The sequence below is a fragment of the Asterias amurensis genome, chromosome 13 (genome assembly GCF_032118995.1).
Source record: "Asterias amurensis chromosome 13, ASM3211899v1".
NCBI classification, from domain to species: domain Eukaryota; kingdom Metazoa; phylum Echinodermata; class Asteroidea; order Forcipulatida; family Asteriidae; genus Asterias; species Asterias amurensis.
The window spans coordinates 9,850,352-9,866,901 of NC_092660.1; the positions used below are offsets into that span (position 1 = coordinate 9,850,352).

A 16,550-nucleotide genomic window follows, 5' to 3' on the forward strand; every position below is an offset into this window, starting at 1 on the left:
GGACCAAGGGGAATCCATAGTCCATTCAAATTACATTTTCCACAATATCAACATATTGCACAATTATTTGTTAAGTATGACCAAAATGCAAAGCTACAGATATTAATCTAGTGCTACATTTATCCACATCAATGCATTTCTTGCAGGCCAACAATTTGTTTTGTTTAATTCTATTTGGTGAGTTATGCCAATATAAAAATTATATTCTTTTACAACGAAAAAACATGCAAACTTACTATAAAAAAAACTGATTTCGATTTTTTTTATAGTTTTGTTTCATGTCTTTCTGTTTTTTGTTCCTCTAAATAAATACTACATTAGTTTGTAGAACATCAAAACAAAACAAATACTGATATTCAATGTATGAGTTAAGTTAATATATATAACAAACTTCCACTTTTAGAAGCTGTATGTAAGTACAGAGCATAGAGCTATATAAGAACTTATATAGCTCTATGGTACAGAGACTCTGATGATCATACACAAAATAGACTGCCCTCTTGAGTTTAACCAGGAAAGGCCATTCTCTCTACAAGCATTCGACTCAAAATAATATCACACTCACAACTCAGCATGGATAGTTTGGCACCTTAAAAAAAGCTGGCATAAAAACATTCACCGACCTCAGAAATGCCAAACTATCTTACGTGATAAACACAGCAGAGAAATAAGACCATGCCGCTTCAACTGCAAGGCAGGCAAAGTCAACCTTTTCCCCGGTTAAGTTGATACTTTTCGAAACAAGCCACTCCTAGGTAAACTTTGGATAGTGCACTGTATTGTGAACCACCCATAATGGAAAGTCTAAGTACATGTCTATCTTACTTGAGATGTCACCTCTTTGATAAAGCGATATCTTTTATTTAGCCCTTTTTGGCACCAAGACGTTTAGTTTACGCTCCAAGACTCCTTCAGTTATCTTCAAAACAGACCCTTTCAATATACAGTACTTCAAACACAGGAAGGGTGCGTAGGCTGGAGTGAATTTTTGTGGTTGTAACCAATAACTGTTTCGGTTGAACTTGCCATTGGTTGATTACCTGCCCTTGCCCGTTATGGTTTAACAGTTATTGGTTACGCCCCTGAATCGCACCCAGGCGTCTAAGCAATTGTTTTAAAAAATGGTCTCCAGAAACATAGAATTGTCTCACCGAGTATCTTGCTTATCCTGCTGCTAAAAAGTCGTCAGAACATCAACTTTTCAAACACCATCTCTCTCCAGGAATACATAAAAGTCTCATCGAACAACTTCCATTTCCTGTAAAAAAATCTTCTTCTTATAAAAGTCATCAGAACTTCAACTTTTCAGATATCCCTCTCAAGGAATACAGAAAAGACTCATTGAGTAACGTCCTTATCCAATACAAAACCCATCGCTTCAAGTCGTCAGAACATCAACCTTTCGCACATCCAGAAATACTGAAAAGTCTCACTGAACAACTTCCTTTTCCTATACAAAACCAGCCATCGGTTTCACCAAACTCTTCCTAACTTAGGATTAATCTTAGGACTTAGGACAAGTTCAGTAACCAGAGACGTTAGGACACATTAAACACATCCTAACTTGAGATAGGATTAATCCTAGCGTTTCGTAAAAAGTGGCTGCTGCCTCTCAAAGTCATCCAAACATCAACTTCTCACACATCGTCAAAGATCCCTTTTCCACTCTGCTGGGACTTCCCCAGCCCACTGCTCCGACCCATGGTGCTATCCGACGAGTACCCGCCGCTGTGCCGTCCACCGGACTTCCTTCTGCTGCTGTAGGCCGGCACGGCGTCGGTGAACTCGGCTGCGCTCTCTTCGTTATAGTCAACGGGTTCGCTGTCGCGGAGTAACTCCACGCGAGAATCTTCAGGCTCTCGTCTGCTGTATTTTGCTGTGAGGAAAAATTAATTAATAATCAAATTAAAAATATATTAGTATTTAAAAAATGTCAGCTTATGAGTAACTTTAACTGTATATACAGTGATTAGACTGAAACTATTCATTTATTTTTAACTAAATAATAATAATAATAAGAAGCATTTATATAGCGCAAAAATCCACCTAAAAAGATGCTCAAGGAACTTTGCAGATTAAAAGAAGTAAGACAAGCAGTCAATTAACAGACTGAAATATATAAAACAACTGGGGTGGATTTCACAAAGGTAGGCCTAGGTTAGGACTAGTCCTAGGCAATGCTAAGAGATGGGACCAGTCCTAAGTTAGGACGAGTTACTGGTCCTAACTTAGGACCAGTCATATCTCTTAGCATTGCTTAGGACTAGTCCGAAGTTAGGACTACCTTTGTGAAATCGACCCCTGGAAACATACAGGAATTAAATGAACGACTAAAAAACCCAATGAAACTACTTCACTGAAACTTTCCTCAGAAGGAGGAAAATTAGAAGAAATGTAATAACTAACAGTAAAACACTACAACAATGTAGACAAGCATAAAATATTGAGTAAAAAGTATTTAAATTAAAGGAGTAATTAAATAATTAAATAAAAGGAATTTATTTGTTATTCAGACAGCATAACAACTGTTATCCCTAAGAGCCCTGTTTACAAACAGTAAAACAGTAAAATACAGAGCAATATCAAAAGCAATGGATCAAAAACAGAAATTTCTGTGTAAAAAAGAAACACTGTTACAATGTTAAATGAAAACAAACAATGTTATCATGATTTGGGATTGAATAAAGAAAAATTGACTAGAGTGGGATTTGGACCAATGACCTCTGGATAAACGTGCGTGTGTTGCAGGGAAATCTGTCTGTCGGAGATTCTGTCCCCCATGTGGGAAATTAACAGGGGCTTGAGGTGGATAGTTGAAAAGAGGGCGCTATCAGAATAGGTTTATGCACAGTTCGGTGGGGAGGGGGAGAGACAGAATCTCCTACCACACAGACACTCTACCAACTGAGCTATCTAGCACTACGTTGGTGGTCTCCATATCATTTCAAATTAACAAAGTCAGTTTCCCTTGTGGTTTATTATCTGAAAATGTAAAACACATCACACAAGCAGAGCGCATACAAAATAAAACAGAAACAAAAACAATGAGAACTCTACATGCATGAAGGGCTACACCATTGTACTGCAGTTAAGCAAAGTAGAGGCAAATATATAAAACACATTTAAAACAACATAGAATTAAACAGAAGCCAGCAACTGTCAAAATCACAAGATTCAGGATAACCAATACACACATAAAAATCAGGAACAAAACTTCAAAATCATTATAATTCAATTAATGAATAGGAAAGTAAATAAACAAAATCAACACAGAAAGATTGGAAAGCATAAACGTAACAAAATAATTGGTTGAAACTAACCATCACATAAAAAGAATATACAACAGAATGTCAAAAAGTTTAACTTTTTTAAGTCCCTCTTCTCTTTTTTTCTGTATTCTGAACTTAAAATATCAAGGCAAAATGACAAAATCATGACATTTTTATATAATATAAATTGGAAACATCACACAAAAAATCGTAATAAAAGTAAGACGGCTGTTACTTACCCTTTGTGCTGAAAGAACCAGTGCTGGTCCGGCTGGTGTCACTGTCGCTGCCCCTGGGCTTGCTACCGAAGCGAGATCCGCTGACCGGCCCCGAGCCGTTCTCTCGAGTTGGGAACTGTTCCCGGAAGTTTTTCCTTCTCGCGTCCCCGTCAATTTGCCGCTGACGGTTTCTTCTCTCTGCGTTTGAGATGAAGAGAACCGTTAGAGTCAGATGTTTGAAAGTAAGGTATTTTAATACCGTGTGTAGGTGTGCAGCATGCTTGTGAACAAACTTGTCGGTCAACTTTTTGGGCGCAATGCTTTTGTAAATGCAAGCACAGGACTGTAAAACCAGGGCCCAATTTTATAAAGCCTGTAAGCACAAAAACCTTGCTAAGCACAGAAGAAACCTTGCTTGCCAGTAACTGGTTACCAGCCAACATTCCACAAAGTTAAGATTGTACTTTCTGCTGAACTGATGTACTTTCTGCTGAACAGCTTGAAATTTGGCCCCGTCTTTGTGATAAAAAAACTGGCCAAGCAGATCAGGGCCCTATTTCATGGCTTTGCCTATCGACAACGTGACCTCTGACGTCACTCGAAAACCATAACATGATTCGCGCGCATACCGCCGGGCAAAACCTTTGTGTTTTGGCAGCCAGCAAGAAAGTGTGTGCAATCTTACCATGACTACGCGTCTTTTTACCCGGCGAAACATGACGTATACAGTGTTTTGTCAACAGAGGGCCGTTTGGATGTAAACTTGGGTCACGTCGTCTATAGTACACAAAGAATCGGCACTTACGGAAGTAGTGAATTCTGCGCTTATGTCAAGCTTATTGCAGGGGCGAGCAGTGAAATTTATGTTGTGCGCGTGCATACTCCTTGTTTAGGCATTCTTTCCTTACACAGCTTGCGCGAAGAAAGCATACATATTAAAGCACACAAAGAAAGGCCAGCGTAATACAGGGACAGAGCCTTTTCCAATATAGGACCAAGTCTCTAAAATTCACTTCCTGAAGTCCTCAGACAAATGCACAACATCACCCTCTTCCAGCAGAAACTTAAAACACACTTGTTCATGCTTGCTTTCCCTACAATACTTGATCTTATCTTCTACTACACCGGCACCTTTGAACGGTTTTCACAGGAAAGTACGCCTCACAGTGCTGTGTTATTATTAATATTATTACACAGAAAAAGCTGGCCACAAACTATTTTCCGCAAAAGGTAAAAGAACGAACCTCGTTTGACCAGCTGCTGTCCTTCACTCATAAGATCGGTGGTCATGTCTTCATCTCCGACGAACTGCTGGAAACCAAGGAATGATAAGCAGCGACTGCCGAGATGGAAGTAGGTTGCAATGCAGAGAAGGACGACAGTGATAGGATAGTAGATATAGAACCCAGCCTCCATGAACGGTAAGACGTCAATGTGACGTCCCATTATCTGTTAATTGTTGGACAATAATAATAATAATAACAACAATAATAATAACTAGTTCTTTACATTTGTGCCCGGGGTGGATTTCACAAAGAGTTAGGACTACTCTTATCTCGAGTTAGGACCAGTTACTCCTCCCAACTTGGAACTATCCATGCAATTTGTATATCTCCTAGGACTAGTCCTAAGTTAGTCCTAACTTTGGTGAAATCAACCCCTGGTGATTAGGCTAATAACATTCCTCTAATCTTTCTCAGCTCACTCGGGTAGTATACAGCCCGAGCTGCCGTGCGCTTAGAAGGCTTTTTCAAATACAGTATCAACCTCGATCCTCACAGGTAAAGGTTGGATAGAAAAAGCAATCAAAGATTCATTCACGGGTTTAACTCTCAGTATCATTTACCAGCAAGTTGAGAACCATTCAACTGTGTGCGCCGCTTGCAATCAGTCCCAAATGCTGTTGCAAGATTAGAATCTTACAAAAGGTAAAAAACTGTCCTCTACGTCTACAAATTGGTTTCAGCATTTGGAATACGATCAACCTCCTGACTTTCGAAGCGCTTCATGGTTCTGTCTCTCCATACCTTTAAAGGCAGTGGACACTATTGGTAATTGTCTAAGACTAGCCTTCACAGTTGGTGTATCTCAACATATGCATAAAATAACAAACCTGTGAAAATTTGAGCTCACTGGTCTTCGAACTTGCGAGATAATAATGAGAGAAAAAAACACCCATGTCACACGAAGTTGTGTGCATTAAGATGGTTGATTTTGAGACCTCAAGTTCTAAATCTGAGGTCTCGAAATCCAATTTGTGGAAAATTACTTCTTTCTCGAAAACTATGGCCCTTCAGAGGGAGCCGTTTCTCACAATGTTTTATACCATCAACCTCTTCCCATTACTCGTCACCAAGAAAGGTTTTATGCTAAAAATTATTTAGAGTAATTACCAATAGCAAGTGTCCACTGCCTTTAAAACATGCTTCAGAATCATGCAGCATGCTGTTTGTTCCTGGACTTGCCTTGACACTTATGGCAATAGGGCCTTTCTAACATTTGATATTCATGAAACTTTAAGCAACTTTTGCCAACGTGTGAATATGTTTGCTTTAAAAAAGAAATACATTAAATTTGTTCCCTGGTAATTAAAAAAGAAAAATGCAAATTGATAGGTACGGGATAAGAAGCAACATTGGGTGCGTTCGTTAAGCTTCCCTGGGTTGACCCCGGTCTGTTCGAATAGCTTTGACGGGGCTCACCCGGGTCAGCCCCCAGTGCCCTGCTTGTGGATTGGGTCACTTGGGGGTGACCAGAGGTGCATGCCGTCACCACGAGAGGGCGAGTGTGATCGTTCGATTAGCTCTTGTCAGGGGCTCACCCGCTGCGGGGTTGACCCAGGGAAGCTTATCGATCGCACCCATAGTGTCACCCCTGGAATGATTTATTTGAATGAACGTCAGAATGAAAAGATGCAGTTTGATTTACCGATGTGTAAGACGTCTCAATCATGTCTTGTTTGCCGGTTACATGACCATCGAGATGAATCAGCCCCAAGAAGTTCAGGCAGAGTGATGGGGTCAGACGGCACAACATCCTGGGAAAAAGAAAATAAAGAGATTGCGATACTAAGTTTGAACATTTTGGACTCTCAAATTCTTGGAGTTGACCAACCGTTTTACAACCATTCAGTTGCACATGTTGTGATGGTGGCACAACTGTGCAGAAAACAATAAACTTTCAAAGGAACACGTTGCCTTGGATTGGTCAAGTTGGTCTTTGAAAAGCGTTTGTAACCATTTGTTATAAAATGCATATGGGTAGAAAGATATTGTAAAAGTAGAATACGATGATCAACACAAACATGCCTCGAAATTGCACGGTTTTCCTTTTACCTCGTCGACTAACACGGTCGGCCATTTATGGGAGGATAAATGGCCGACCGTGCTAGTTCGCAAAGTAAAAGGAAAACCGCGCAATTTCGAAAGGCAAATTTGTGTAGAACATTGTATTCTATTTTTAAAACATCTTTCCAACCATATGCATTTTATAACAAACGGTTACAAAAGCTTTTCAAAGACCAACTCGACCGATCCAAGGAAACGTGTTCCTTTAATTATACACCACATGATATCATATTGCAGGCTGGCATAACTTAACTTTCGTTCAAAACCACAGTGGATGATATTAAATGGTCAGACAGTAGGAGGGTTGACTGTATGCTATGTAGATGCATTTATCAAATGCTATCGTGACGCAAGTACAAGTTGAAGTTGATCAATGATAATGAAGAATCAAAAAGTTCAAATAAAAATCTAAAATTTCTCAGCCCTGATTTATAGTATGGGATATGCAGCACGTCCGTCATTATGCCAGCGCAAGTTGAAGTTGATCAGTGATAATGATGACAAAGAAAGATCTAAATTCAAATAAAAGTCCTTTATTTCTCATCCCCGTTGTATACTTACATGCCACAGAAGAGGAGACTGTTCTCATCCGTCTGATGATGAGGAGCCAAGTAGTAATAGTTGAACACACGCACCTTGAAGACGGTGTAGTAGGAACACCAGCAGAGGTACGCAATGATGATGCATGACAAGATCTGATGGGCAGAGAGATTCAAGATTTAATTTTGTTTTGTTTAATTTTGTTTCATCTCCTAATGATGACTAGAGTAAGCTAGTCGAAACATTGAGACAAATTAAAAACTTACTCTGCTACAGTGAAGTTAAAAACACAAACTCCCCTTAACACATAAAGCTAGTAGTCGCAGCCTATTTTCTACCTTCCGCCGAGGTAGTAGATTTGATTTTCTGGCGCTAGGAGTGTCATTTGTGACAGATATGGTGCTCGTCAAAAGTACTTCATTAAAATCTCTAATAATACAAACCTCAATACAGAGATAATTGTAGTCATTGACAGCGGCGTTGATGACGATGGCGAAGAGTGAGAGCTCCGGGTCGATGCTGAAGAACGTGACCTCAGACCAGACGACGACCAATGAGAACATCAACAGGAGGATTGAGATAACCTTTAACATCGTTGGCATCAACCAGACGTACCAGTACCACTCCACTGATGGGGAGCACACGTAGCTAGCCACAAAGGAATAGTTGGGGTCGAACGAATGCTTGAATTGTCTGGAGAGAGACAGAGGTTGAAATTTTGAAAGTTATTATGACTTTTTGGAACCCTTTGAATAATAATAATAATAATAATAATAATAATAATAATAATAATAATAATAATAATAATAATAATAATAATAATAATAATAATAATAATAATAATAATAATAATAATAATAATAATAATAATAATAATAATAATAATAATAATAATAATAATAATAATAATAATAATAATTGTGGCTTCTTATATAGCGCACATGTCCGTCACTCAGTGACGCTCCTGGCGCTGTAACATACAATATTTCCTGCAAGATGTAGGACTACGTTTTTGAATTATGAGACCTAATTCTGATAGCACAATGTAATGTTTTAAAAGGTGCTGTGGCGCAATGTTCCAGTCCCATTAATGTTCCAGTCCCATTAATGTAGATATAATGTACAATCAAACTAACCCATTAAAATTTTATTTCAAAAGATGGTCGGGTTTTTGAGATATTACCGTAATTTCAGAGTGAATATGTTCACATACATGTAGGAAGAATATTCCCTACTAGGAATCTGATAATCTTAGAAGCAATACAAGTAAGGTTTGCCTTATAGGAATCTGATCATCTTAGAAGCAACAAAGGTTTGCTCAAAGGAGTTGAGGCACAGAAGAAATAAATAAGGCATTGTGGTAGGCCTCCTCAAAGAAATAACCTTTAATAAAGTGCTTTTACAGAAATGTGTATTAAAATACCCACCGAGTCTAGGCACTGTGCAAACTCGGTCTAGCAAAGCAAAGGTGGTGGGTTTGAATCCCACCTGAGTGACTTGCCTTTGGTTTTCACAGAACTCAAGAAAACCACAGAAAATAAAGTGCTTAAAGACAGTGGACACTGTCGATAATTGTCAAAGACCAGTCTTCTCACTTGGTGTATCTCAATATATGCATGAAATAACAAACCTGTGAAAATTTGAGCTCAATTGGTCGTAAGATAATAATGAAAGAAAAACACCCTTTTCACATGAAGTTGTGTGCTTTTAGATGGTTGATTTCGAGACCTCAAATTCTAAACCTGAGGTCTCGAAATCAAGTTTGTGGAAAACTACTTCTTTCTCGAAAACTACTCCACTTTGGAGGGAGCCGTTTCTCACAATGTTTTATACTACCAACCTCTCTCCATTACTTGTTACCTAGTAAGGTTTTGTGCCAATAATTATTTTGAAGAATTACCAATAGTGTCCACTGCCTTTAAACCACATCGCTGTAAGGGTAGAAACAATTTATATAAACTCTGCATGTTTCCCAGTACCCTCATCTCACCTTGTAAGGTTTGCTTCATTCTTCTGCACATCTTCAAGATGGAGTGCTTTCTTCATTAAGACGTCCCACTGAGCGTCCGTCCTCTTCTTGGCCTGAGAGGCAAAGATCAACTTCCTGTGGAGGCGGACTAACTCCTTCTCAGACGGTATCTGTGGATGAGATAATACTACTCACAAGTTTATATGAAAAGGTGAAAAGATATAAAAGACTTAATAAAATAACATACCCTTTGCACCATCATTATTGTTTCAGGAAAAAGACTTTGCAGCCTGCATTGTAGGACAACGTTATTTTTTCGGTAAGCAAAAGCAGATAGCCACTGAATGAATGTTGCGAGTGGTAAGGCCCCTTCAAAAAAGTTGTGTTTCCAGTTACCTGACTGACCCTAACTTTACGTCGCGACCCTAAACTTTGACATTATTCAGCTTGAAACAAATATGTTGCTGCCTGTTTCTCTCTCCAGTCTTTGAATAAATGATCGGCCTGAAAAAGTTGAAATTGGTTTCTTTTAAATCGGAAATCCAGGAAATGTGGCATTTCTGAGTAAATGGCTTTGGCCAATGGCTACAGCTTCATTTTTGTCCTTCCAGCCAAGAGTCAGGAACAGAGCCCTAGTCATACCTGAGGCCTGTTATCCGAGTAGTCTTTAAAATCGTCAAGATGTTTAGACAGCGACTCTTGAAAGTTATCAGGACACTTGCTGATGATGGTGTTAACGTGTCGACGGACAGGGTTGTTATATCGGACAGCGTCAGATGCCCTACGAATATCCTGTCAACAGAAAAATCAACAATGAGTCATTGCTGACAGAAAAAGTCTGAAACTGGGATCCAGATCTTAAGAGGTACATTGAAATGATGGCATGTCCACCTTTTGATTTCACCTGGAGTAAAAGATTCAAAGGAGCACCTGGCGATCATCACACTTGTCAATATCTTAGTTCTGAGGGTGCTGGTCAGAAGGTGTACTATAAGTTATCACACAAGCGCGAGTGGAATACGGAAAAATATAGCGCCGAAGCCGAGTTGGATATGGGACGCAGACGCGCTATATTTTCCGTATTTCCACGAGCCCGCGTGTGATAACGTATCTATCTTCAAGCAAACTTGGCGCGTGACATAGAACACACAAGACGCATGGTAGTGATATTAGCCGTGCAATATAGGTTTTTATCACCACTCCGTTCTGCGGATCTGATTGGAGGATTAGTGCGTACTTGAAGATAAAACCTAATACTGCCAGATAAGCCAGTGATCAAATGTTTTCAATTTGAAAGTTCATTATCTTCTCTTACTGAGTAGCTTCAATAAATGAAATCAAACTTAAGACTTTGTTTTACCTCCAGAAGATCTTCCAATTCTTCGGTGGCTTCGGATCTCTCCAGACTGAGCTTCGCAATCTGGAAATAGGTGAAGTTTAAGAGGTAGCCCTTCCTGGACTGGGCCCAGAAGTGGCGTGGGACCTCCACCAGGCCGTAGCCTAAGAGTAACACCAAGAGGAACAGACCCCATGTGTTGCTCGCTGTGATGCCTATCACTTGGAGTTTGGACCTGGGGGGGGGGGGCAAGACAGCATGGTGATCGTCAACTTGTTGCTTTGATTAAAGGCACTGGACACTATTGGTAATTACTTATTACTAAAAACTTACTTGGTAACGAGCAATGGAGAGCTGTTAAAACTGTGTGAAAAATGGCTCCTTCTGAAGTAAGTTTTTGAGATAGAGGTAATTTCTCACTCAAATATTGAAAAGACAAGGCCATAAGGCAACTGAAAGCACACACATTATGCAACAAATGTGTTTTTCCTTTTATTATTCTCTTGCAAGTTCTGCGAAGACCAATATGAGTCAAAATTTTGCACAGATTTGTTATTTTATGCGTATGTTGAGATACAATAAGTGAGAACACTGGTCTTTGACAATTACCAAACGTGTCCAGTGCCTTTAAGCATACACAAGAGAGCCTCCACACCGACATCAAACTTCTACAGTTATGCAAGGAGAGCTACAATGCTGGAGTACTACAAGCATTTAGAATATGTGCATATAGTGCTACCCAGAGTTGCGTTTTGTAGCACTAGCAATGCGTGTATCTGACAGCATGTAAGTACTCCAGCATAGCGAACAATAAATTAGTGACATCATCTCATTTCAAGCTGCTTTCTCAACGGACCGAATCAATAAGATTGAATTTCTCACAAAGCACTACTAAAATAGTTTCCTTACCCGTCTAACTGCAGATTTGGATTAGCAGCCACATAGATGAGTAGTACTCCGAATATCAGCAGGTAGCTCCCGTACCAAATGGCATTCTCTATGAACGCTGATTTGAGTTTACCGCTGATGGTGAAGTCACCGGCGTTTGCGTAGGATTTCATGAGAGGCATAATGATCCTGAAAGTTGAAACAATTGGGTTAAAATTGCTGGAAAATCACACATTATGTTTAGTGGTTTACATCTATGGCATGCTGTGACTGAGCAGTAAACTGCACTGGACTAATTTAGCCAGACGTGATACTTCACAGAGGTACCGAAGGCGATTGCCTACATGCCACCTGGTCATTGCATTGGTGCCCTTGAAATGCTCCAGTAGAAATTTACAATGTTCTCATAGGGTGCCATACCAAGAAGAAAATGCCTTGTTGCCCTTGCTCTTTTTCAAAAATGAAGTACAGGCCTGTCAAGCCCTGGTGTTTCTGATCAGCAGAGTGTGGGTTCGAGTCCTAGTCTTGACATTTGTGTCCTTTTAAAAGAAAAACACTTCACCATTATTGCCTTGTCCTATGGATGGGGCGTAAAGCTGTACACCCCGTGTATTGTGTAATACATGTAAAAGAACTCAGTTAAACTTAATTTCAAAAGAGGGGCTTGGCCCTGAGCCCAATTTCATAAAGCTGTTTAGCAGGAAATACTGCTTGACAAATGTCTTTGCTAAGCAAGCAAGCATTGAGTTGGGCACCAGTCACAATAATGTAATCATAATGCAATTTTGGGCTGCTTACCTGTTTCTGTTAAGCAATAATTTTCTGTGCTAAGCAAGCTGATGTGCTTACTTACAGGCTTCATGAAATTGGACCCAAGTATTTCTGGCAGTGACTGTCAAATGCTGTGGGCATTTAATGTCCCAGTGTGACTGAAATTGCAATAAGAATTTCACAAAATCTCACCACGTCAGGAGGAATGTTGTCCAATACACGATCAACCAAATATCCGGTAGGATGTCCTCTGGAATGTAACTCCAAGGCTTCTCGCAGACTTTTATCGTCGCGTCTCTAGCAACTCGCGAGGAGGAGGAAGAGGAGCCGTTAGTTGTGGAGGTATTAAGGATCTTGGTGGTGACTGAATCCAATGTCGACAATTCTTGTGTGGTTGCCATTTTATGCATACTTTCTTCCACGCATTGTTTGTAAAACGTCTGCGAAGGGAAAACAAAAAATAAACTCAAGTGAAAACTTATCGATAAATCTGGAATACAATTCCAATATTTACTTTTAACAACATTTGTAGTATAGAACTAAAACTTTCACATACACATCTTCAGAGGCCTGTTTTGCTTCATGGAAGCATTGCAGGCAATTGGGTGATTCCCATGGGGCCAAATTCATAACACGCGTAAGCAGACTTTTAACCTACGGAGTGGCCTTCAGCAATTTTTATTTCACAAACTGCAGTGAACGTAAGCAAGCTAGGCACACTTACTCTATTTGTTGTTACACCATGGAATAAGGTAGGGCACCATGACAAAAATTTGTAGGGACACCATGGAAAAAGTAAGGGACCATGGCAAAAAGCAAGAGGCACCATGACAAAAGGCAAGATGCAAATTAGAACAATTAATGCTTCTCATAGGGGCACCATGGAAAAAAGAAAGGGTACCACAGCAAAAAGCAAGGGGCACCATGGAACAAAGGCTTCTTATATAAGGGCACCTTCAATAATTCCTAACAGGAATGGCAACTACTATTGGTTTACCTACTTGATAATTTAAAACTACAAGATGTATGCTGATTTTCACTGTCTTATTTTCATTCCGTTGTTGACAATCTGTGCTGGATCAAACATCTGCCTTGTGAGGAACAGTAATTAGCACCCTCAGGGCACACTGTACTACATACAATATGCAAACATAGTGACAAGACAAACCCTCGCTGTTTGAATAACATGGTCTAGATGGAGTCGGATAGATAATGCCAGACAAGTTCTTGCATGGTTCTATACACAAGACACGCACATGCTGGGGGCGGCTACATTTATTATTCATTGGCAACATGGGTATTCAAGTACATGTATTGCTCTTGCAGATCTAAAAACCCTCTAGAAACAAGTTTTAAAGAACAGGATTGTCCCGGGGAGGGGGAAACCCAAAAAGTAGTCCATAATAACAAGACAAGCCCTTCACTGTTTGAAATATGTACACTGCATGTACTACTGTAGATGCAGTCGTATAGATAAAATGTAAGACAAGTTCTAAACACACGGCACGCACACACTGGAGACAGCCACATCTATATTAATTTGCAACAGGATGAACATGGGCATTCAAATATTGCTCTTGCAAATAAAAATAAAAAACTAGAAACAAGTTTTAAAGAACAGGAATGGTAAAAAAATGAGGGAAAAAAATGAAGTAGTTTCATCAGCAATTCTCCAGAGAAATGTGAAAGAATCAGGCAAACCCCCATTTTAATGAGATTTTGGTTTGCACACGGTTTTGTTTGATTTCTAGATTTTTCTGCTTCATTTGGCATCAGATTTGTAAATTTAAACTTAAAAACTGAAGAAGTTCTCATTTTTAAACAATGATTTTTATTCTGACAAAACAGATAAGATTATTAGTGGTAAGACAATTTATCAAACCACAATTTTTTTAAATACTCCTTATGGCCCAAAACAGCATTTTGTTATTTCACATTAGTTTGCCAAGTTTTTGTTCACTGGTCCATATTACATACAAAATAGAATATTTTTCAAGACTGGAACTATCCAGCTGGACCACTTGGAGATTATTTGAATTGGCCTTCTGAAGTTTTAATTTTCCCCCCAAATTCGGCTATGCATCTACAAAGTGAGAAATGAAATCACTCTTTCAAAGACCACCAATGTATTTGAGATCAGCCTTTAAGATCAACACGTGGCTGTGTGATGTGGCATTCATGAGGCTAATCACTTTCTACCTCTAAAGGATGTACACAAAGGGCAACCAATCTGTCATCTCAAACACATTGGACAGTTCAAGTATTCTCTGGCTGGTGAACCTCATTTTTTAAATGTCAGCAGAATCAGAAAAAAATATTGTTGGGGTGGAAAATACTTGTTAGCATTTCACAACAGATGCTATCTTCCAAAAACCACTGTCTCGTTGTAATCACCTTAAAAGCAGTGGACACTTTTGGTAATTACTCAAAACCTCACTTGGTAACGAGTAATGGGGAGAGGTTGAGAAACATTGTGAGAAACGGCTCCCTCTGAAGTGGCGTAGTTTTCGAGAGAAAGAAGTAATTTTCCACGAATTTGATTTTGAGACCTCAAGTTTAGAATTTGAGGTCTTGAAATCAAGCATCTGAAAGCACACAACTTCGTGTAACAAGGGTGTTTTTTTCTTTCATAGTTATCTCGCAACTCCGACGACCAATCGAGCTCAAATTTTCACAGGTTTGTTATTTTATGCATGTTGAGATACACACGTAAGAAGAATGGTCTTTGACCAATGAGGAAAAAGAGGGACTTAAGATTGCAAATGTTTATCGGACGGTCAGAGGCAAATGGTACTCTCGACTTCGCCTCCAGTGGCATTTGCCCCCCTCGGATGTACAAATCACCAAGGACCCCATTACAGCGTGCAACAATTGTATACTTATAACTTCCCCATTTATTATCATTTCTGTCACATCAAGCATCATGACACAAGTCTGCCCAGAAAGGATCCATCTCGACTTTCTGGAGAGATTCATGCAATGTCCGTCTTAAAATTGTGATTAGAGTTTGCAGTGTATGTACATGTAAGAGCAGAGTAGAGACGAACAGTTCTAGACCCTGTGGCAATGACTGGTGCACTGTAATCAAAGTGCGTGAGGCAATATGAGTGCAGTTCTCTTTGAACGAAAGTTCATTTGCCAAATGTCAGTTCAAACACCTGAGGAGCAGTATGTGTTTAACCTTTCCTTGTGGTCTGTACGAAGGAATGATTTTGTCTGGCAGCAATTTTGCATAGCGAAATAATTAGACTGGGCCAGATGTTCCCCGCACACTGAATGCTAATCAGTTTGCTCGTGGTAACGATTCTGTGTTGTTGTCATATATCCGTAGCCTTTATTTAGATTTTGCTGTTTTTCTATTTTTAATAATGCTCGTAATATTTTAGAAAAAATATTTTCCAAATTTTGATGAATTGTTTGTAGCTGCTGGGCACCTCTGAAAAACAGTATTTAACTGAGAGGAAAAGCAGAAATAAATAATAAATAAGTAATCCATTCAATGGAATAAGTCGCATCTGGCACATTTTGTGAAGCATTTTGCTCCTAAAACTGGTTCTAATCTCACGTAGTCCATATTATTTTGTGTTTTGGTTGCCAACTTTTGATGTACATAGACATGTTTTATTTATAATGAACTTTCCTATCTTTTTGTACATAAATTGCTTAATACATATTTTATTACTTGTATTACAACCAGATGTGGGAAGGAAGGTCTATGGACCACAGTAATTATTTTGCTTTTGTTTCTCCTAGCCCATCTGGAAGTATTTTTTGTATTGTCATGTATTGTCGAAATGGCTGAATAAATAATAATAATAATAATAATAGATCTATGCAACAAAAATTGTTCACTGTGTCTGACAAGCTATGTCTGAAAATTATGCTGGGTAAAGGACCCATATTATAAGCACCCTTCAAGAAGCTGAGTGCTGTCCTATGAAAGCAAGCAATCTAGTGATTGTTGAAAAGACAAACTAACCGGTCGGTTGAATTGTGATTGACTATTAGTTAAGGGGAAACCCCTTAATGATATTCACGGTTTCACAATTACATATAAAGGGGTCATCAAATTTTGTAAGTGGATTTGAATGCAAATTGTACAACAAATTATTGTACCAACAAAATAATTAAAGCCTCTCATCTTACAAAAATTCTATATAAATAATGGTCACACACGATTTAAAATCTCAAGGGTCTTTCTCAAAATCCCTG

At 39.1% G+C, this 16,550-nt stretch overlaps 1 protein-coding gene across 3 annotated transcripts in view; it reads right to left on the minus strand.

The window, feature by feature from the left end:
• The window catches only part of LOC139945826 (G-protein coupled receptor-associated protein LMBRD2-like), a 23,815-nt gene continuing 7,265 nt past the window's right edge, over positions 1-16,550 (minus strand). For all 3 annotated transcript variants that reach the window (XM_071943292.1, XM_071943294.1, XM_071943293.1), the window contains exons 3-13: positions 12,531-12,778; positions 11,589-11,756; positions 10,704-10,914; positions 9,986-10,135; positions 9,365-9,513; positions 7,818-8,067; positions 7,396-7,529; positions 6,416-6,524; positions 4,732-4,936; positions 3,509-3,685; positions 1-1,876 (exon numbers count right to left, since the gene is read on the minus strand). In XM_071943292.1, the coding sequence (XP_071799393.1) occupies positions 1,638-1,876; positions 3,509-3,685; positions 4,732-4,936; positions 6,416-6,524; positions 7,396-7,529; positions 7,818-8,067; positions 9,365-9,513; positions 9,986-10,135; positions 10,704-10,914; positions 11,589-11,756; positions 12,531-12,778 (2,040 nt within the window). In that variant the 3' untranslated portion in view covers positions 1-1,637. The remainder of the gene's footprint in view (positions 1,877-3,508; positions 3,686-4,731; positions 4,937-6,415; positions 6,525-7,395; positions 7,530-7,817; positions 8,068-9,364; positions 9,514-9,985; positions 10,136-10,703; positions 10,915-11,588; positions 11,757-12,530; positions 12,779-16,550) is intronic.